Source organism: Pseudorasbora parva, chromosome 7, assembly GCF_024679245.1.
Source record: "Pseudorasbora parva isolate DD20220531a chromosome 7, ASM2467924v1, whole genome shotgun sequence".
In the NCBI taxonomy this organism is placed as follows: domain Eukaryota; kingdom Metazoa; phylum Chordata; class Actinopteri; order Cypriniformes; family Gobionidae; genus Pseudorasbora; species Pseudorasbora parva.
This window is the reverse complement of record NC_090178.1, coordinates 23,375,135-23,397,970: the sequence shown is the minus strand read 5'-3', so window position 1 is coordinate 23,397,970 and position 22,836 is coordinate 23,375,135. Positions and strand designations below refer to the sequence as shown.

General features: G+C 35.3%; 3 protein-coding genes across 3 annotated transcripts; 2 read left to right on the top strand and 1 right to left on the bottom strand.

Moving 5' to 3' along the window:
• Positions 1–389: 389 nt before the first annotated feature.
• On the bottom strand, positions 390–6,584 carry prelid3a (PRELI domain containing 3A). The gene is made up of 6 exons (XM_067448685.1): positions 6,412–6,584; positions 5,349–5,517; positions 4,184–4,273; positions 3,335–3,405; positions 3,075–3,177; positions 390–2,642 (listed from the first exon to the last, which is right to left on the bottom strand). The coding sequence occupies exons 1-6, from the start codon at positions 6,441–6,443 to the stop codon at positions 2,571–2,573; spliced, it is 537 nt and encodes a 178-aa protein (XP_067304786.1). The 5' UTR covers positions 6,444–6,584; the 3' UTR covers positions 390–2,570.
• Positions 6,585–6,935: 351 nt separating this feature from the next.
• si:dkey-29h14.10 (uncharacterized) lies at positions 6,936–9,804 on the top strand. Its single transcript, XM_067449659.1, has 5 exons — positions 6,936–7,087; positions 7,720–7,983; positions 8,082–8,132; positions 8,436–8,570; positions 8,832–9,804. Exons 1-5 carry the CDS (start codon positions 7,060–7,062, stop codon positions 9,026–9,028), a joined length of 675 nt encoding a protein of 224 aa, XP_067305760.1. The 5' UTR covers positions 6,936–7,059; the 3' UTR covers positions 9,029–9,804.
• A 982-nt stretch (positions 9,805–10,786) lies between these two features.
• tbc1d31 (TBC1 domain family, member 31) lies at positions 10,787–22,240 on the top strand. Its single transcript, XM_067448683.1, has 22 exons — positions 10,787–11,104; positions 11,185–11,331; positions 11,417–11,532; positions 11,609–11,787; positions 12,370–12,521; positions 12,602–12,761; positions 13,013–13,213; positions 13,668–13,835; positions 13,982–14,061; positions 14,165–14,311; positions 14,415–14,548; positions 14,663–14,796; positions 14,899–15,078; positions 16,201–16,433; positions 16,532–16,684; positions 16,784–16,919; positions 18,626–18,718; positions 18,999–19,139; positions 19,319–19,513; positions 20,278–20,431; positions 21,638–21,748; positions 21,850–22,240. The coding sequence occupies exons 1-22, from the start codon at positions 11,022–11,024 to the stop codon at positions 21,993–21,995; spliced, it is 3,243 nt and encodes a 1,080-aa protein (XP_067304784.1). The 5' UTR covers positions 10,787–11,021; the 3' UTR covers positions 21,996–22,240.
• The last annotated feature ends 596 nt before the right edge of the window (positions 22,241–22,836 follow it).

The following is a 22,836-nucleotide window of genomic DNA, read 5'->3' as shown; positions in this document are numbered from 1 at the left end:
ATTGGTTTGCTAACAACTAGATATGGTCTGCAAATATTTTATTTATAATATTGTGTTCTTGAATTTACTTAAAGCTAGCTACTGTTTCAAGATGACTGCATTACATAAAGCACTAAACAATTCTGCACTAAAAATGTATCAATCATTTTTAATTTAGCTTTATTGAATTATTAATATTTTAACATTAAGAGCTCATTAAACTATATAGTGCTCTTCTATGGGTCATATAAATATCATTAGCCAATTTTATGCAGTATAATTTGCTGTAACGACATAATTTACCCTACTAACCCTTAATTCAGGAAATCTGTAGCCACTTTGCATATATCTCTCTCCATGAATAAGCATTCAAATAAATACACAACACAAAAAAAATAGTACTGAAAGACTAAAATAGAAATGTTGTATTTTATTTCTTGAAAAGCAATAAATTCCACATCCTCCATACAGAAGAAAAAACAGGATTTGGGATGGGATTAAAAGAACAAATAGCATTTACGATGCTTAATTAGTATATTGTGCATGACTTATTTGCCCCCTTATACCAAAAAAAAAAAAAAACAGATGCTTCAAAATGTCACAATTAAACGAGAATGTAACATGCACCACTAATGAAGCCAACAAGACTTTCTTGTCTGCCTTAAAGAGACAGTTCACCCGAAAGAGAAAATTCTGTCATTAATAACTCAAGTCGTTCCTAACCCATTAGATTGTCAATGGAGGGACAGAAAGCTCTCAGATATAATTTAAAAGATCCTCATTGTTTTCTGAGTATTAATGAAAGTCTTACAGGTTTGGAACAATGTGAGAGTGAGTAATTAATGAGAAGTTTTATTTTTAGGTGAACTATCAATTTAATTAACAACAGGCAATATGTTTTAAAGAGGTTTCTGTCTATAACAATATGAAAGCTGAAAATATTACATAAATATACATTTCTGAAAAATATACATTTCTGAAACTCATATGACATTGCTAGCTGACTCGATTACAAACCAAGTTTAACTTAAGTTTGTTTACTTCTGCTTGGAAAGTGTTTCATCATTGGGGAACAAATGCTGACATGATCTTTCCAGTGGAGGAATTTAACGCAATGTCAAGGTTATTTCCTGTCTCTCTATGATCAGTAAAAATAATAGTTTTATTAACAGTGAAATTGATTATGATTTCATTAGAATTCATCAAAAATAAATAATTAAAGGTGTCTCAATCATACAATGACAAGGCAGTCTTGAAGCAAAAAAATCAAAAAAACAAGATGTTCGCTCCCAGAATTTTTTCGCCAATAGGTGGCTCCATAAGACCTTAACAACTGTTTGTTGGTATACTCTGACAAACAGTTGTTTTTAAATATCAAATCCTTTAAATTATGTTTAATTTGTTACATTGAACTGTTAAAGAAAATATACAGTTAAAATTTAATAAACATATACATTGTAACATTTTTTCCACAAAATAATGCAAACATGCCCTTCGTATTAAGTCACAGTAGTATTATAAGAATAAAATAATAAACAAAGAAATTTTTTAACATGAGCCATAAATGAGTTACACTAAATTAACCATAAATTATCATAAAACATTTGTTCATATCATTAAATAAACTAAAAAGCCTCCCAAATGGGACAATATGTTCACAATGTGTTAATTACGAAGCAGCATAAAAGTCCTTTAAATATAGGACTTTAAAAAAAAATAAACATTACAAAATGACTTTTGATAAGTTATAGTACCAATCCTACAAGTTTTAGCTAGACTTTATAGGTTAATTACATTCTAAGACTACCCATGCAAACTTTCTGAAGCAAACAACTAAATTAACTGATATTTCCCTTAATCGCATAATAAAAAAATGTAAGGACACCAAAAATCTCATTCATTTTATACATATTCTGAACTTTAAGGTTCTTAATTACAACGGAACATCCACTTCATACATGTTATGGCATTAAAAGAACTCTAAAACAAGAGGTAGTCAGTGCAGTGCATACAAATTTTGTAGCGACATTCAAAACCCCATACAGTTTTGTCTGTATTAGTGCAATTTTATGTGCCAAAAAAGCACATTTGACTACCTTTGTGTACAAACATCAACACAAAGAGAGATGGGGTAAAGTCAGGCAGGCCAGATGAGGTTTCAGAGCTAGTGAAAGTTCATTCATGTGCTCTGAAAGCGCAAAAAACTCAAACTGACATAAAATAATATAAGTATATGTATTTTAAAAACAATTATGCCTTATCTGCGTCTCATAATAAAACAGGCGTTAAAAAATAAATAAATAATATAGATATATATTTCAAAATGTATGCCTTATCATGAAACAGACAATGAAATATTACATAAATAATGTATATTTTTAAAACCTTTTGTGTGTTATCTATGCCTCAGCTTGAAAATTATAAATAATGTAAATAAATAAACATGCATTTATTTATATACATGTCTGATCTGCTTATTGAACAAGTTATTAAATAGCCTTTAGTACCAATGCATATGATAAAACCAACTGCTACATGTCATGTCTAGTTTGTTCCATCCAAAGACAGGTGCTACATTAAACATCACCTGTTCAACACAGGTCACACAAAGGAACATTTTCCCTTTCAGAGTTTTGAATAATCCATTCAATGGCATCCCATCCCTATGAAAAATATAGAGCTTATCAGGTTCATACTTTATTTAGAGGCTTATATAATGCTTATCATACTTCACTCATGTTATATCATCTTCAGCAGTTTGTCATTGTTTGTCAAAGACATTAAACTATTAATGAAACTATAAATGAAACTACTTCACTACAACAACAAAAAACAACATCCTCAAAAAACAACAGGGTTAGGTAGATAGGGACAAAATCTCATTATCTGTGCTTTTAAGTTGCTTGCTTTTGGACCTTCTCCGATTGTGTCACTAGCAAAATAGGAACTACTAAGTTCCCATTTATGCAAAGAATAGCAGACTTTGATTAAGGATTCATTACATGTGATGCAGCAAAATGTTGAGATGGACAATCCAGGGATATTTGATCAGTAATTTTTCATTACATTATACAGAACAAAGATTAAAGATTTACCTTTCTTGCATTAGCTGACATGGATAGAGCCATCAGTCCCTCAAGGTAGCTGCTCAAACTGACCCCCTTCACCGTGATGATCGCCTCTTGTGTTAATACAGTGCTGCGAAAATAAAGCAAAAAATCATTTGGATTATGATTATTTGATTACTTTCTATTAGTATGGTTTACATGTATGTGCATATATATGCAGAGATTACAATTACATGATAAAAAAAACAATATTTAAGTAAAATATGTTTATGACTGAATTTACTTACACCTCTGGATTTTCTGGATGAGGCGTGTAGACAAGCCTTTCATCAACAGATACTAAATTCGTTAGGGTTATCTGAAGAATAAAAAAGGGTTAAAAGGAATTTATTTAGTACATCTTAAAAATAATATTTAAAGGGATAGTTCACCAAAAATTCTGTCATCATTTATTCACCCGAACGTTCCAAACCCATTAGACTTTCATTCATCTTCGAAACACATCTTTTTGATAAAATCTGAGTGCTTTCTGTCCCTTAATAGACAGCTACAAAACTACACTTTGACGTAAAACTAAACCATAATTGAGTGGTATGTTTAAAAGCTTCTGAAGAGACACTATCACTTTATATGCTGAACAGATTGAATTAAGGCTTTTATTCACACATGAACATTCATCAAACATTCAACATTATATCATGGCCACATCAGTTGTGGTAAACGGAAGCTCAAGCATGTTTACTTGACGTGCGAGAACCAGTGAAGTTTATTCTTGTCTCACGCAGAATATTAGCTTCCGCAAAAACCAATGTGGTTTGTTCTCGCGCATCAAGCAGATTCGGTTGAGATTCTGTTTATGTTCGCTGATCAATATTTGTTTATAAAAGCCTATATTCAATCTTATCATGGAAGGAGAGTGGAGGGACAGAAAGTTTCATCAAAAAGATCTTCATTTGTGTTCTGAAGATGAACGAAAGTCTTATGGGTTAATGGGAGTAATTAATGACAGAATTTTCATTTTTTGGTGAACTATCCCTTTTATACCATAATAATGGCACTTTCTATTAATTAAATAATCTTATTAGATTTGTTTTTCTGTAAAAAGAATTGTTGATAGATGGTAAACAAAGACTCACGTTTGTTGAGCAAAGCTCCATTTTTTTTTCTTCAGGGTCCACAATGGAATGTTCTTGTACATATGTGGTGGTTCGATTTGTCCCTAAAATCTGAGAAAATACATTTGAGATATTTATAAATCAGTGGTTCTCAACCAAGGAGCCTCAGCAAACTTCCAAGCGAAGGTCATGTTACTCAAGATTACAAAACATTATTTAAAAATAAGCCAAAACCATTTTTTTTTAAATGCGATAAAAAAGAAGCGATACTTTATCAACCCTTCCAAAATGTGTTTTTGTCTTACCCTGATTCACTATGGTAAACCTATTATTATTAGCCTCCGTGGAGTACATATGTCACTTGTCCATGTGTGTCTTGTCATATTCATAAATAGGGAAAAATTGCTACATTGATGCATGTATGATATGGAGTGGTATAGGTTAGTTGTCACAACAATCAAGAAAGTTTGACATGGAGCTAGTAAATCTCAAGCCTCAGAGGAAACCCTTTAAAAAAAAAGCCCAGTAGAGGAGAGTCTGCTGGCAAAAAGAGAATGCAACAGAGCTCGTAATAAAACCAGAATCAACATTGGCTTAGCTTTTTGGGAGCTGGGCGATATAAATTTTAAAGGTGATGCAGAGATGTTGTTTTTATTACTCTGCAGGTGAGTAAGGTATTTTATTGAACAGGTAAATTGCCATATTTAGCCCTCTAACAGAGTTCATTGTAAAGCATTGTCTATTGTGAAGGCTCATTTCATTATGGGTTGTTGTAACACGGTGTTAAAATTAATTTTCAAGGAAGTGCCCTGTCTATTAATGGGTATAGTTACAGTAACATCTTCATATAGTCAGCTTGAGAACCTTTTCATCTAAATTTGTTAAATCTCTTAAGCCTAGCAGAGCAGTAGGACAACCATATTCATCCGCAAAGTCATGCAGAGCTCAAGCACACCCAAAACAATGTTATTCTGCAAAATGCATGCAGGTTTGTTTTTTAACCGCTAGCTACATAGTTGACCTTTAATTTGTTTTAAATGTTTAAAAAAAAGTAAGATGTAAAATATATATAATATATGGAGGTTAATCTGTTTCCACATTGTCATCATCTTTAACACAGTATTTTATGACCACATAACCCAATAGACATGGAATACATTTAGCACTGTGAAGCATATCATCTAACCGCTCTGACAATCCCTGGAAGACCCCACTCTGTGCTGAGGAGCCGATGACTGTGCAGACGTCCATGTGTGTCCAAGTTCCTATGAAGAACGTCCACTCCAACAACGCTAGGGTTCATTGGATTGGGGTACTTCCTCATGGCTGCTTTGATCACAGTCTCCCATGGGTAGCTGTGTGAATACAGACAAAAACTCATGACAATGGTTTGCAGTGGCTTATGAGGAACATCACTTTACTGATCTCATAGGCAAACCACATTCAAGGGGAATTTAGCTTAGATATGAGCAGAAAGAATTTTTGCCAGTGTCGTCCAACCTACTATCAACAAAGAACATCACAAGAGAGGCATGGGATCTTAAAATGAAGGTTTGAGATAATTCATTTCTTCATAATGAATCATTTTGGAATGATACTAATGACTATGTTTAAAAAAAAGAAGAGAAACTAGAAAACATACTGGTTTTGCACAATTCTGTTTTGGGATTGTGATAAATCTTGATGGGGGGATAAAGGACTCCGGTGTTAGTTTGGTGGTTTAGCTGGTTTAAGATGTATTTGCTAATTTAAGGTGTTCTCCTCAGATGTGCATTTATTTATGTATTATTAGTAGTAGCTAGTAGTAGTATATTATTATTATTATCTCAATCCAATAAACCGGCCTGACTGTGACCAAACCAGCTTATGGGGGGTTTCAACAGGGAAATATACTAGAAATTTACAGAGAAAAAAAATATTTCATTCTCAAAAAAAACTAGTTTAATGAGTTTTTGTTATTAACATGAGTGACTGATGAGTAAAAGTGAGTGCATGTAACGACATTGCGCAGAATTCTAATAGACCAGAACAGTACAGACTAGCCAAGCAACCGGTTAGGCCCAAATAAATGAATATTAGCCACTAATGCTCAGAATGTGCAAGAATAAATAGCTTAAAAGCTACATAAACAGAAATGTCCAAAGGACGAGAGCTGTTCCGATCCCAGCAGCACTGAAGGTAATCTGGATGCAAATCATGACAGGGATGCTGGAATCTGTGCAGATTCGTCCTAAACGCAAATTCTCTACCTGAATATGTGCTCCGTGCTCCAAATCTTCATTTTCACGACAAATTGAATGTGCCTCCAAACGACGGTGGACTGTAGATCATATATTCATGTTTTCATGCACTGCTCCCATTATACCCGGCTCCGAGATGCCCCTCATAATCAAGGGCAGCGGAACCTCCCTGTTATAACAGCAACTACCAATAGAGATCAAGCTTTTTAGACGTTGTTAGACGGCTTGATGTACATCACTGTTGCGCTACAAATGTGCAAAAGTGACTTTATGGTTGATAAATAACGCGTAGTTCATTTAAACGATCGGCTATATTAGTCGCAAATTAAACTAGATTATGGCTCTTTTTTTTCTTTTCAGTTCATTGAAAACTACATGCAATGTAGCTATTAGTGCCACTGCATCGCTTTTATTGAACAAATTTAATTCTTAAAACCTTTGTCTCTTATGTTTTTGTTGTTGCTGTTGTTGACATTAAAGTCTGTGGTTAACCAGAATGGCATAGTCATTCGAGGGGAAATTCATATCTGGAAATTACATTCTAAACGCGCATGCGCATTCACACCTACGTATATTGTCAATGGCAGCTGCAGTGTTTCGTTTTCACATGCCACCAGAACCACTTTACGTATTGGAATTATTTGTGATTACTAATAGATGGACAGCACGGTTGTTATACCCTCTGGTAAGTTTCTCATAGCCCACATCTCAGTCTATCACTTAAGCCTGTGTTTTTGTTTAATTGTTTTAGGAAAATGTTACAACAAGGAAGCTCAACAAATCATCATAACTATCTCTCAGACAGTTGTATATGTCGTATTCAGTAATGACGCAAATACTATGTAATCGAGAAGTTTAACATTATTAAAGCTTATTGGTAGGCTACATGCACATAATATATATATATATATATATATATATATTAGACCTATTCGTTTTTTTTAATGCTAAGTGAAAATGCTTAAAATATAATTTCAATGGTTTTCGAATGTTTATTTTTGATCAAATATTTTTATGCCTTTAAATTACTTCAAAAACATTTAGAGCAACTTTCTTTAAGTGATGAACAGTTTCTGAAAATTACTGTTACACAATATCTAATATGTTAAAGTCAAAATAGTATTTAACTTATTTGTCCTTTACTGGCATCTGTGGCTCCATGAAGAACATCCATGGAACCTTTCCATTACACAAATTGTGGAAATGGTTCAGTGAAAGGTGTATGAATGCATCCAGTTTATTTGGGTGTATTACATTACTTGTGTTGTTTGAAGCTTCCTCTGATTTAAACCATTGTATCTCGTTCTCTCTCAACAGATCAACAATTACAGAACTATTTGGGCTTCCTCAGTAAGTGTATGCCTGGGATTTTAGTTCAAAGGATGTCCAATTGCTTGTACCGATCCCGTACAATCACGGCGTATGAATCACAGGTTATCACGTCGCAAGCCACGGATATGCAAAAAGCCTCCAAGATGATGCAAATTGTCATTAAAAAAGGTCAAAGTGCATGCAGCTCATTCCTCAGCTGCCTCGGAATTTGTGACCCAGCGTTGTATGAGAATGTCACTGGATATCCAGGTTGCACAAACTATCAAATCTCTAAAATGGATCTATTTCGATGTCTGAATTGTTTATTCATTCTTTTTTTCTTTTTTTCTTTATTTGTTGTCATTCAGCACAATTTAGCCATGAGGACCATCAACATAAAGAGGAAAGTCCTTTCTCGGGTAGATATTTTTATGTTCCCTAATTGGTGATGTACCTACCTTACTTTTTCTTTGCCATGTTGTTTTATGAAGTGTCAAGGTAGTGAAATTAGTAGTTCCTGTTCAGTAGTTACTAGATAACCTCACTTCCTGTTTTTGTTACATCACACACTTAGTATCAAAAGTATTGCACTGGAAAACAATACATTTTACTTCTCAAAAGTTTGAGTGACTAAGAGCTTTGTTTTGCTGTCCCACATCCCCTTGATGCAATGTGTCGTGTTGTTGCTCATGTTGATGCCTTTTTTGTCTTCTCTTTAACAGAAAAAGTGCAATTTACCCCATGTATTATAAACATACAAAACTCTTCCTTGGCCAACTGCATTATTGGGAACAACAATAGCCAATGCATTACCTGTGACCAGCAGTCTTTGCTTGCTCAGAATGATGCAATCAAAGGTAAGCGCTCTACAGCAGGAAATATAGGTCACATTATTTTAGCGTTATAGACTTGTATTATGTTACATCTTACAGTTTATTGTCTTTTATACATTTATGTTTAATGAAATTGTACTTTATATAAACTTTTAACACTAATCATTTTTATATTCGTTTTTTATTTTTAACAAAGCGATTTTTATTTTATTTTTTAAAAACAGCGTTATGAGTGATTTAGTGATTTGAATTTTAAATGCTTCTTTTTTCTCTTTTTACAAACAGTGGATGAAATGGCAGACACTCAGAGTTGTGATGAACTGATCCCAGTGCAGGACACAAGAAGTGGCAACAGCATTCACATTGAGAGATCCAACATAGAGTATGTCATTATAGGGGATCACAACAATATGACAGTCAGTGAGTGTTTGAGCTCAGAGGCTGAGGAGGATACAGAAACTGAGTCTGATATAATCGATTAAAAGATGTGAAATAGTGGGCAGGAGGGAAGACCCAGTTACGGGGTTGTGGTCTGTGATGGGGATGGTGTGGCACAGTGACCATGGTGGCCGGGCTAGGCTTGACCTATGATTGTACACTGGAAGCATATGTGCTTTAAATTGACCAATGCTCAGGTACTAACAAACACGCTGATATATTATCCTGTATCATTGTTTTTCTCAACCAGTGTGTCTTGAAGCTGCCATTATATTTGATGCTGCCTTGATTGCTACTGAATATGACTGTTACTGACTGTTTCTCATGTTTTAATGGGCATTTTAATATTTATTTGTTCAACAGAATATTATTTTTTCAACAGAAATGTTTAAAAATATAGTTGTTATGCAGTCTTTTTATAAGCTTTTCAGTAATATTTGTTAACTAAATATCTATTGACATTGTAATGGATGTTCTTGTGTTTCAATAGTTATTCTTATTTTACTAGGTGACAACCTGTGATGTATTGTGTATATGCATTTTATATGACAAAGGCATGTAGCTGACACATGACTGGAGTAATATTTTGAAATAAATGTATTTGGAGAAAAAAAAAAAAATCACCATGGTCTTACACCTGATTTATGTGTCACAACCAACCAAATTATCTATTACAAAATTAAAGGTGTCCACTGGCCTTCTTAAGATACTTATTTAATTCATAGCAGGGTAAAAAAATCACAGACATCTTGTCTAAAAGCCTTCTGTGATTGTTTTTAAAAGTAATGGAGGTATGTCTGTATGTGTTCTACATAAATGACTTTTTAAAGGGGTGGTTCCGTGTTTTTTTTCTAGGCTTGGATGTGTTTATGGGACACAGTATAACATGTCTTAATACTTCTTATTTAAAAAAACAGCGTATTTTTCTTCTATTTGACCTTTATTCCACACCGCTGTCTCCACTGTCCTCAATCATTTGCTTCCTGCTTCTATGAAGCCCATCCCTCCGAAAAACACAATGGTCTTAGATCGGTTCGATTGCCAAATGTAGTTTCCTGTGTTTTTATTGGCTGAAGTGCCAAGCACAGGTTGCCTGAAAACGCCACACCTCTTACCATTACGGGCAGAAGTCACATCTGCGGAGACTAGCAAGGGTTTATGATGTCACCAACCCAGGAAGAAGTTCATTGTAGTCCAAACCGGCTGTTTTTGTAGGCAATAAACTGCCGTAACTTTAAAAGACAATATCTCCGTTTGCATTGAGCTTTCAGCTGTGTAACTTTAAAGATACTGTTTATGCTCAAGCAGCAACATTACATACAAACTAAAGTTAAAAAAGGGAAATCGCATTCAACCACCCCTTTAAAGATATTTACATTTTTTCCCTGGTATTAATTTGTTGCAGGGAAAAAAATCACAGTCTGCTATAAATTAAATAAATAATGTACAAGAAAGAAAGAAAAAAAAATTAATAAAAAAAAGTTGTATGAGATTTATTTAGAGTGTAGATCTTATTTAATTTTCAGTTCTAAATTTCAAATATTCAGTATTTGAAATTACCATTGCAAAATATAAAATTATTATACCCATTGATATTTTTTTTGATAATTCAGACAATTGCTCCAATTTATTACACTTGGATTTAATTAAATAATTAAGGATTTTAGTGTGTGATAAAATACATTTACTTGTAAAATGATTCATACTTTTTTACTTTTATTTTGTTTATCACCTAAAGTCACGTGACATTTCCTTAAAACAACTTCAGTACCCATAATGCCAACAAGTGTTTACATGCGTCACTTCCTCTAACTGAAACTTGCATCTTGCTGCTTGGTTCTTTATTTCGATCGTCTAACAAATACTAGCATAAACGTTTTTGTCATTATTACTGTCAATCTCGATATGTGATTAAGGTAACGAGTATGACATGCAGTCGTTAATAAATATATGATATTCGTTGCAGTCATTGAATTTCCCGCTGTGATGCCTGTGTGAAGCGGGAGGCTGTTTGCTGTAGTTGAAGAATCTCAGTCGATGCTAAACATGCAAGTTACAGATGTTGGGTCCAGAGAAGATGGGAAAATATGGCACAGAAAATTAGTATCACCGAAATATGGGTAAGTTTGACATAACCAGCTTGGAGCAAGCTGTTTTATACAATGATAAGAGAATAATTTCTGCATTTATGTATTTCCAGCGTCTTGGCCACTGTGATCCGAAACGCGTCTGCTCGTCAAACTAAGACGGTTCGATTCCTGCAAGTGACTTTCGACACCACAGGAGAGTCGTTTCTTGCTGGTGATCATCATGGCAATATTTATGTGTTTGACATTAGCAAAAACAGGTATAGAATATAGTGTCCCTGTAACTTTACAGAAATGTTCTTTTCCTATATCATAACAAACGTCTTCAACGTCATTGTTCTGCAGATTCAAGCTGGTTCAGAAAACAGGACAAGCAAGCACTGCTTTAGCTTTCAACTTGAGAAGAACCACAGAGTTCCTGGTTGCTCTTGCTGATTACTCCATTAAGTGCTTTGACAAAGGTAAAACATATAATATTTTTTCAAACAGACCTGCAAATGTTTTGTTCTTCTGACAAACATAAACTACTGTTACCAGACACCAGACAGCTAGTGAGCTGGATGCGGGGTCACGAGGGTGCCGTTTCTTCCCTCTCCGTCCACAGTTCGGGCAGCTACGCCATCAGCACTTCTTCTGATACCGCTCAACTCTGGAACCTTGACACCTTCCAGAGAAAAAGAAAGCTTAATGTTCGTCAATCAGTTGGCATACAAAAGGTTAGAATCACTTATCTGTCCTTAAAGGGTTAGTTCAACTTAAAATGGAAAGTATGCTTCCTTGACATGTGAGAACCATTGAGGCTTCTGTTTACCATATTTAAGTGATCTGTATGTTCGCTGATTAATATGTGATTTAAAGCCTAAATTAAATTATATGCTGTTAAACTGATGATGCACAGGGGAACCTCTTTGAGCAATGTTGTCGGGCAATGTTGCTGGAAAGATGTTGCTGTGGGCTTTTTCCCATTGGGAATGGGCAACAAATTTTCAGATAGAAATTTGTTGCCCATTCTTAATGGTAAAGTGTCCAAGCAACATCTTTCAGCAAAATTGCTTGACAACAATGCTCAAAAAGTTGCCCTGTGTATTATCAGCTTTACTGTATATATAAACCGCTCAATTTATATTGTTTTCTGTTACAATCTCTTTATGAATGCTTTCAATGGAAAGTCAGAAACCAGGTTTCATTAAAAATATATTCATTGGTGTTTTGAAAATGGTCTTATGGGCTTGGGACATTTTAGAGTTAGGTTTAATAACAGCTTTGCATCAGTCCCTCATTCTTGTGTTTTGTTGTAGGTTTTCTTTCTCCCACACAGCAACACCATTCTCAGCTGTTTTAGTGACGACTCCATTTTTGCTTGGGAGAGCGACACTCTTTTTTGCAAGTATCAGTTGCCTGTTCCACAGGATGAGCCCAGAATCCACTACAAGACATATGCTGTTACACAGTAAGGCTGTTATACTTAAACCCTAAAACTGGTGAAGCACCAAATGGTGTGTTCTATGTAATCATTTTGTTGCTTTGTAGCGATGGGAAAACACTTGCTGCAGCTGGCCGATCCAACTTAGTCCACTTATGGTGTTTGGAGAGTCGACAGCTCTTGAGAGTAATTCAGATGCTTCCAAATGTCAAGACCGTAAGATATCTGGATTTCCTGCCGGATAGTTTTGATGGCGGATCCAACCAGGTACTGATCATTACTCTGCAACCTTAAAAAACTTCAACATCATTATAATTTACTTTATTATTAAATGTATTTATGATCAACTGTATGCTCAATTACCTGTAATATAAAACTATTTTGTTTAGGCTTTAAAATATTGTACTCTTGTTCCACATCAATTCTTCAATGAGAAGAATAATAATTACTGAACTTAACTTGAAAAGTTCACCCCATGTTATTGTGGAAATAATCATACTATGATGTTCTGTCCTCAGACTCTGGGCGTTTTGAGCCAAGATGGTGTCATGCGCTTTATCAACATTCAGTCATGCAAGCAGCTCTTTGAAATAGGGTCGTACGAAGATGCCATTACCTCGGCAACCATTTGTCCTAAAGGCCACCATATCGTTGCTGTGATGGACAGCGGTGCTCTTAAGATCTATGACGTAAGAAGTCTTACTCCAGAAATCAGTAAGGTAAATTCTTATATTTTGTTATTAATTAATAGTTATGTATTACTGGTAATTATTCGTTGTAAAGAAGGCTAAAGTTTTTATTTGAGGTAAAAAAAACAAAAAGCCACTATTATAAAATAACCACACTTTTATTAAAAGTGACAGGAAATATATTAATATTAAATATCAATGTTATTCTTTATTCACTTCTATGCAACAGATTCAGATGTAACAGATTTATTTTCATCCATATTCTGAAGGGTCATGTTAATTAGTTATTTTATATTGTAATAACATTACTGGTTCAACTATTTCTTATCAAATCAATGCAGCCTTGGTGAAAATAAAATACTTATTTTCCAAAATGTAAACAATCTTTCACTTCAGACTTTTGAACGGTAGTATATGTTTGTGTTAAGAATAATAAACATTTTTTACTTTTCAAAATGCTAATCACAAGTGGTTGTTTGGGTAGCCTCCCCAGCCTTTGTTGAAACGGGTCACTAAAGGCAACAGCAATGTGGGATTGTGTTCGAAAATCAAGGTGCACACTGGGGCAGTTCAGCGTCCTGTGAAAACATCAGGACGCAGAATACAATCCAAAGTTTTACTGCCTGCTGATTCTACGCTGGATGACAAAGAGGTTCTGTTTTTATTCTGTTTATGAAATTGAATCAAATTGATTTAGTTGGGATCCTGTGATACCGTCTGTTTTGCCATTCCAAGACATTGTCCTACTCCAACTTATAACCTGATTGTAATCGTATCTAATTTATCTATTTTATGTAGAATGATTTGCCTAATGGCCTTAACAAGAAAAGACTACAAGCATTACTAAGAGCATTTGGAGAGTACCCAGCCAAATACAGGTCATTAAATAGATGTGTCATGCTAAAGCAATTATATTTGGTTGATTTAATGTGTGCGTCTTTGGTTTATTTGTGTGTGATTTATTTTATTTTTTTCCTGCAGGATGTTTATTTGGCGTTCTCTATTGCATCTACCTGAGAACCATGCAGCTTTCAGCAGCCTGACTGACAAAGGCCTGCACTCAGCATACATGTGCCTTCAGGAGCGGTACCCCATCAAAAGCCACAAACTACAGAGAGGCCTACAGAGGTGGACAATTGATGATTTAATTGTTGACATATAGTTTTTCCCACCATAATGTTGTCAGAACCTTAAATTTACTTATATTTGTCTTTTCATTTTAACCCGTCAGAGTGCTGTCTGCTCTTGCTCACTGGGCTGCTGTTTTTGGCGAGACTGATTATCTCCCCCTGCTGGCCTTCCCATTTGTCAAGCTGTTCCAGAACAATCCACTGATCTGCTTTGAAGTAGTGGCCACTGTCATTGGTTGGTATTGTGAGACAGTAGTGTGGTGTTGGATGATGTACTCTGGTCTTTTGGCAGAAATTCAATGATTCGGTCAGTAGATGCTTTCAAGTGTCTTGGATTGCTCTTTTGCAGTGAACTGGTGCCAACACTGGTTTGAGTACTTTCCCAACCCTCCGCTTAATGTGCTGAGCCTGGCTGAGAATGTGCTGGCCCATCATGATAAAGAGCTGCTTCAGCATTTTGTTGCCTGTGGCGTTACTTCCCAGGTAAAAGACGTTGACACAAGTGTTTGTGTGACATAGACTTTGACTTTCAAAGAATTTTTATCTTGAAGCAAATGCCCTACACAATGTGCTTTTCCTCTCCAGTTGTATGTGTGGCCCCTTCTTGAAACCCTGTTCTCTGAGGTTCTAATGAGAGAAGAGTGGCTAAAACTCTTTGACAACGTTTTCTCAAATCATCCCTCGTTCCTTCTAATGGCAGTGGTGGCTTATGTCAGCTGCTGCAGAGCACCGCTACTGCTTTGTACTGACAAGAAGGACTTTGAGGTATAACCTGAGATATTTTATGATGTTTTTACGCTCACCACCCATTTTAACAAATTTTATGAAGGACAAATGTGGCTTATCAAGACTATTTTATTGAAGTTAAAAACATATACACAAACACATATATATATATAAGGGATGTCACAATTCCCAATATAATATTGAACCGTTCGGTACGGCATTCACGGTTCAATACACACTTATACATTGCGGGGTTTTTTGGTTTTGCATTTAATTCATAATTTCTATTTCTCTTCGTTTTAAATATTTCTCATCATTTTATTTCTCTGTTTCTTTTGGCTCTTTTTGAGTGTGCCTGTAAGTCTACGTGCTGATATGACCAAATATCCAATCCTATGCACTAAAGTTAGAGGGTGTTTAGCCGCGTTTTAAAGCGTTTTTTAGCGGGAAATTCAAAGAATGCATATATTTGCAACGAATATTATATATTTATTATTTTTTTGTAAAAAAAAAACAGTTTCTTCTTAACCTTTTTCTGTACCTGTGGCCTAAGAATAGCATAGCAAAAAAACGAACCAAACCGAAAACCGTGATGAAAAACCAAGGTATGTATTGAACCATGGACTAACTGTATTTTTACGAACCATGGACTAACTGTATTTTTACGAACCATGGACTAACTGTATTTTTGCATCCCTTATATATGTGTGTATAATATATATATATATATATATATATATATATATATATATATATATATATATATATATATATGTGTATATATATATATATATATAAAAAATAGAAATAAATAATTAAATATGGTGTCAGTAAGATAATGTAGTTAGATAATACATTTATAATGTTATTCTTTTGAACTTTCCCCTATAAATCCTGAAAAATGATTTCACAAAGATATTGAACTGTTTTCAACATTGATAATCCAAATCGCATATTAGAATGATTTCTGAAGGATCATGTGACAAAGAAAACTTGTGAAAATTCAGCTTTGCCGTCACAGGAATATATTATGTTTTAAAATGTATTCAAACCGAAAAATGTATCTGTTATTATTTTTACTTGTATTATTTATAACAAACACATTAATGACATGCATTTAAATCTTAATTATTTATTTTGTTGAAATCTTCCCCAATGTAGTACTTTTTCCATCATCGGAATAGTTTGGACATCGGTGATATGCTGAAGGAAACCTATAGGTTGATGGACAGCACCCCTGCAGATGTCCATCCTAGCTCTGCGCTGAGTGACTTTGAACCGCTGACACAGGGGCAGTACCCCATTTTCAACAAGTACCCCACCTTCATAGTCGAGTACCAGTCCCAAGAACGTGAGAAGATCCGGCAACAAGAAGTAGAATATCTAAGGGAGAGGTGCAAAACGTTGTTCAGTTGTATTAGTGATATGACTGGAGTATTTCATATTTGATGCACCTTTTAAAAAAAGTTTCTGCTTATGTTTGTCTATATAGACAGGAAGTTCAGCAGCTGCATGCTGAGGCTGTCAGACAGCAGGCTGAGTTTGAGGCCTGGTACAAACAGCAGGAGCTGCTACTGCAAGGAGAGGAGCAACGGAGAAGGATTCTACACGAAGAGGAGAGTAAACTTGCACAACAAAAAGCCAGGTTAATTTCCCTCCCTATGTAGGATTTCTCACTATTGATTACATTCAATTTACCAGTTTCTCACACACAAAATTCATGTGATGTAACTTGGTGTGACAGATTGGCTGCTATGAAACGTGAGCTGAAGGTGAAGGAACTCAATCTGATTGATTCTGCTAGAAGACGTTTTCTTAAACACCAGCAGGATCAGCGCAGAATACAGCTCAACAGATTCGATGACGATATTCAGAGAAAGGTTGCTTTGCACTCGTGTGTTGCTACTAGGGCTGGGTATCGAGTTGGATACTATTTAAGCACCGACTAAATTGCTTTGATACTATCGAGTATCGTAAAAGCACTTCCGGTGTGATACCAAATTTAGATAATTAGGGGTTAAACTTGTCAGCGTCAGTGAGCCAATAAACATGCAGCATGACTGTGGTGAAAAAACACTAGTTTTCACCGGATACGCCCAGAGACACGGCTATTACGTGAGGCTGTAGTTTACCCCATCTGCGGCGCATTATACCCACCGGAGCTGATCACGGCCATTCTAGTCAATGCTTCTGCAGTCCATTTTCGAATTGCAAGAAGATCTGCAGCACGTCACATTAACGCCCGTTTCACACATACTCCGAATGCGGTGTGTATTTTTTTCCGTACCCATGTTAACGGATTACAGCTTTCACACTGCACGCGGATGCGGTCCGTCAGTCCGTTCCAGGAGCGTTGCGTCTGCAGCAGTGAGACGATCGTTTCCGTACCAAGTCTATTTTTTGCTGTGCTGCACTGCTGCATTAAAGTGATAGAACATTGTTCGCATTAAAATAAAAATGTACTGACGCGAAAATCTAGTAATTTCGCCACAGATGCATATAATTTAAAATATACTCTTGTTTCAAAGTCAACAGTTTTTTTTCTCAAGTAAAGCAAGGAAATAACACCTTACTGGCATTTAGGTAAATAAAAGTGCCATAGTGGATAACACTCGTCCTTTCTTGGAGTTGGAAAAAAAGTTATTTATGACCTGCAGGATTTCTTTTAAAAGGGTTTAAAAATGGGTTTTTGAATAGCTTATTGTAAGTTTCTAATTTAAAATGTTTGTGATTTTAGGCTATAACCTATGTTTAAATGTTTTGCCACTTGTGTGAGCTAAATCTAAAGTACTAAGCTATTTAAAAATGAATTATGAATTGAATAAAATGTTGTTTAAATGTAGTACGTTAACCTGACTTCTATAAAAGAGTAAACAAAGAGAATTGCAATTCTGAGGAGCCATGTTCAGTAACAACTTTTGGATTTTAAATAAAAAATAATGAATAAATGCTGTATTTGTGGTATGCAACAGCGGATCAGTTGCGGACTGCAAATGCAGCATATGTGAAAGCACAACAGGGTGTGGGGCTCCTGCACCACATACGAGACACGCACCTCACACGCACTGCAGATGGAGTATATGCGAAACGGGCGTAATGAACCGAAACTTAGCATATAGGCTACTTGCCTCACAGTCATGAGAAATAGGCCTATTGAAAGCTTGAAATGTCAACTTAGAAACGAACTAATTCAAATACTTGTTAATTTGATGATGTAATCAAATGAAAAGTGCATTTCTCTCTGTATTTCACTACTGGGGAGATGACGAGTCCGCATCATCAACTTTATCTTTGCAGCGACAAGGACTCAGAAAACACTAGTTTATTAATAAACAATAAAAAATTGTCTTCTTACTGTTTTTATATTCATAATCATTTTGCGGTAAGCTTTATGCATGAGCTTGAGCACGAGTCTTATATTCCACCCCCAAGTTTTGTTTTTGTTTTTTTAGATAATATAATCTTGAATGATACCCAGCCCTAGTTGCCGCTTTACTTTTATTGTACTTTGGTTCAAAGGCTTTTTTATTAGAATTTTCAGCATCATTTATCAGAAATCTTTTCTTTTTTTTTACATTGTATTTAGATGGCGCTGCGAGATCAGGAGACGGCAGCCGCTGTTCAAGATATAGAAGTGAGACAGATGGAACTGGATGCCCAGAGACAACTGTTTGAACAGGTTGGCCACTATAAAAGTTTTTTTTTCTTGGCAAATCTCTGCAAAATGAGTGTACTAGGAGTGTCCAATCTTCCTTCTGAACGGCTGAGTTTAGCTCCAACCTGCCCCAACACACCTACCTCGAAGTGTCTAGTAATCCTAAAGACCTTGATTAGCTGGTTTAGGTGTGTTTAATTAGAGTTGGAATTTATCTAACGAGAAGGTGGCCCTCTGTGAGCAGGTTTGGACACTCCTAAAATGTGCATATCCAAAGCTGATCATAATATGTTTGGCCTACTAGCAACTGGCCAAAGAGCAAGAGCGAGTGAGTCAAGAGGTGAGAGCAGAAGTGGATGTGAGGAGACACAGGGCTGAAATAGACCACTGTACATTTCAAAACCTCATTCAGACAGATGAAGATTTCAGCCAGAAAAACAAAAAGGTATGTCACGCTAAAGTTTTCATGAAGTACACATAATTATCTTTGTCAGACATCTAACTCCACCCTGCTCCTGTTTACTTTCTGCATTTCCTTTCTTTCTCCTTAACAGACTTGTGTTTTGGAGTTGATTGTTGATTTAAAGTTTCGATTGAACTAATTATAAGAATTCAAACTCTCAGATGCTGGAAGAGTCTCTGGCGGAGGTGGGACAGATGGAAGTGGATGCTGATTGGCAAGCCGGGGTGATTAAGTGTTTGGAAAAAGCGGAGGAGAGGCAAGAGAAGCAAAGAGAGCGACTAGTGAACCTCAGCAAACAAACATGCGCTAAAAAGGATGAAATAGTCCAGCTAATGCTGGAAGTGGAGGGAAAGCAGGTGAGAATTTGCACATGAAGGTGCGTCAGATTTGGGGATATTTTTTGTAGCAAAAAAGGTCTATTGTCAATAGTGTTGTGATGTATGAAGCACAGATCACTTTCAAACAATTACTACAAACTACTTTCTGTTGGTTTTTCCGATCATGTGGATTCCTATTGAAATGATTGGATTTTTTTAGTGAAAATTTATCGAACATCATCAAATGTGAACACACCTTTAGCATTGTTTTTAACTTAATGAAATTGATGTCATTAATGACTCACCAAAATGTTGTTCCACACTCGTAAGACCTTCGGATCGCCAATGTCACGTGATTTCAGCAGTTTGGATCGCGTGTCAGACTGCCAAACTGCTGAAATCACGTGGCATTGGCGATCCGAATCATTGATCGATTCACTGATTCATGGCTGTTTGAATCTTTATTTGAGGAACACGGAAGAGAAGACAATGCTGAATAAAGTCTATATTCATAGACTTTTCATATTTTTGGACCAAAATGTATTTTCGATGCTTCAAGATATTCTAATCAACCAACTGATGAAGGACTACTTTGATGATGTTTTTATTACCCTTCTTGACATGGACAGTAAAGTGTGCCTAGACTCTTACGGGTCTTACGGGTGTGGAATGACATCAGGGTGAGTCATTAATGACATCAATTTCATTTTTGGGTGAACTAACCCTTTAACAAGTAGACAAGATTCATGATAAATGTAATTCACTTTCACTAGCCCAATGAAATTATTTTGGTATGGTCTCAGTGGGATGATGTAGTAGCTAAACAAGCTGAACTGGAGGAGGAAAGACGGGCGGCCGCCACTGCTAACGCCCATCGGAGGTCACTTATCTCTCAGGAAACAGAAGAGACTGCGCAACATCATGGAAAACTGCAAAAGCGTCTAGAGGATTCACTAAGTAAGTTAAGACAAAGACTTTTCATAAAGGGTAGTACAGGATTCATAATATTTTAGTTTCAAAATACCTTCCTTTTGAGGATACAATCAGTTTAAAATGCCTCTATTGTGCTATTTTAAAGGTTCCTGATTTTGTTTTAAATGTACAAATAGGTTTACATGCAACCAAGGTTAAAAAAACTCTTTAATTTTCTCATAATGTAGCATCACCTCTATCCTCGCACTGTCTTAAACATTTTGTTAAAGGATTTGGTATCAGGATTGATCAGATGATCCAGTTGTGATTGGTCCACCGCTTACTTCATGTGACTGAAAATGAAACATCATTACCATATATATCAATTGGTAGCCAGCGGTCTCCACTTTTCAAAAGGCTTATAAATCATAGTTTTTTTTTAGAAAGTACAGGGGTAAGTAGGTTTAGGGGTAGGGGCAGTGTAAGGGGATAGAATGTACAGTTTTTACAGTATAAAAACCATTACGTCTATTGAAAGTCCCCACAAACAAAGGTAGTGAACCGTGTGTGAAAATCCAGTACAACACACGCCTACTAAAACTGTTGGGTGCATAGTAGCAGTATCAGTAATCTGGTGGATTTTTAAAATGCTATAAAGGAATATTTTTTTTATAATAATAATAATAATTGCATGAATATTTAAATCTGTTACATTTTGCATTTAGTTTAACACTTTGATTGACTGCAAGGGAAAAGTAATATGTTTTAAAAGCTATTACAAAAATGAAAATCTGACATATTTTTGGTGAGTTTGAAATGTAATAAACTTCTCATAATATAAAAATGATTACATTATGAGCTCAAGATTTTTGAAGTCTTGAGGAAACGGTGTTTTGAAAAAAAGTTTTGAGGAAATTATTACATTGTAAACATTTTACTACTATAATGTAATAGTTATTACATAGAGTTGCTACAGTTTCAGACATTTCAGAATCACTTCTTTTTTTGGGGAGAAAATAACTTCATTTATCTTGCAATTTAATCGTTCAAACTTTGCAGACCTTTTACATTCACAAACAGCTAATAGGTAATATCTGAAGGGGAAAAACTGTAAAATCTAAAAACCATAATGGGGCACTGTAAATAACAGTCCATTCAACTTTACACATGTTAACATAAGGTAAGTGAGTTATCTAGTGGTTGATTTGCATTCCTCTAGGTGAATTGTGTGTTGTTTTTGTATGATTGTAGATCGTCAGAAGGAAAAGAGACTCAGATCTCCCTGCTCGTCCAGAGGCCTGCTACACAAGCCCCAGAGTGAGACCACCCACATTTCTTTGAACACTCAATCAGATGATTGCTGTGAGTATTATTAGTATAAACTGTGAGCTGCACTGTCTCACAACCAAACATAATGAAGTGACAAGCGATGAAAGCTCTCTTCCGTGTGTGCTGTGACTTAGTTTCTTTAGATCGTGGCCGAGGGGAGCTTGACTCTAAGGAAAGGGAGCTGATGCAGGAAATCAGAGAACTGAGGACTAAATTAGCTGCCAGGGCCAGAGCGACTGACTTCATCTCACCCTCAACCAGCTCCATACACTCTCACTGATCACAATCACCACCAGCACAGGACCAGTGTGTGTGTGGAACAAGGCACACATTAACGAGGAGCTGAAAGAAAACACGAGAACCCTGCACAGCTTAACACTAATACTTTCTTTTATTATTTTGTAAATGTAATATTTTTGTTTGTTAACATTTTTTCTTTTTTTAAGTAAATGTCATTTGTATATTTTTTATGTTTTTGTATTTCAAAATAAAAGTGTCCTTTGAATTTTAATAAAAATGTAATACATTTAATTAAACCATTTCTAATTGTATTGATTTCCCATACTTGTCCTTTTATGTGTGAATGTAGGTGAGTAGACAGGAGCCATGTTTGTTCCAGATAAGGTCATGCATGTTATGTTTAAATATTTAACTTGAATTTTCCTGAGCATTGAGTTATATAAGGTAAAACCACTGATCTACACTGTAAACAAATGCAGGTCTCCAATTGAAAATTTTCTAGTGACTGATCTAGATCATCTAAATTTTTCAGTTGGCTGAATTGAATTTCTGTGAATTAAATTGCATTATTTTTTGATGTGATCAGTCACTAGAACATTTTCAATTAGAACATTTTTTTTTACAGTGTATATAAATGACAGTGGGTAAAACACTATTCTGCTTCTACACATTTAGAGGTTGGTAATTCCCTTATGTTTAATATCTTGCATTTATTTGACATTATTTATACAGTAACGTTACAGTTGTGGAATTTATATATATATATATATATTTATTATTATTATTTATTTATTTATTTTAGAAAATTCAAAAGGCATTATTTGAACTAAAAAAATTTTTTTTCCCAATATTACAAACGTATTTTGATCAATTGAAAGACT

Excerpts from the sequence above, each read along its gene's own strand:
- prelid3a (XM_067448685.1), bottom strand. The coding sequence starts at position 6,443 with ATGAAGATTTGGAGCACGGAGCACATATTCAG. Across the intron at positions 5,518-6,411 it reads AGCACGGAGCACATATTCAG|CTACCCATGGGAGACTGTGA; the intron begins GTAGAGAATTTG and ends GTATTCACACAG. Across the intron at positions 3,178-3,334 it reads CATCCAGAAAATCCAGAGGT|CACTGTATTAACACAAGAGG; the intron begins GTAAGTAAATTC and ends TTATTTTCGCAG.
- si:dkey-29h14.10 (XM_067449659.1), top strand. The coding sequence starts at position 7,060 with ATGGACAGCACGGTTGTTATACCCTCTG. Across the intron at positions 7,088-7,719 it reads CACGGTTGTTATACCCTCTG|ATCAACAATTACAGAACTAT; the intron begins GTAAGTTTCTCA and ends CTCTCTCAACAG. Across the intron at positions 7,984-8,081 it reads GAATGTCACTGGATATCCAG|CACAATTTAGCCATGAGGAC; the intron begins GTTGCACAAACT and ends GTTGTCATTCAG.
- tbc1d31 (XM_067448683.1), top strand. The coding sequence starts at position 11,022 with ATGCTAAACATGCAAGTTACAGATGTTGGGTCCAGAGAAGATGGGAAA. Across the intron at positions 11,105-11,184 it reads TTAGTATCACCGAAATATGG|CGTCTTGGCCACTGTGATCC; the intron begins GTAAGTTTGACA and ends ATGTATTTCCAG. Across the intron at positions 14,062-14,164 it reads GAGTACCCAGCCAAATACAG|GATGTTTATTTGGCGTTCTC; the intron begins GTCATTAAATAG and ends TTTTTCCTGCAG.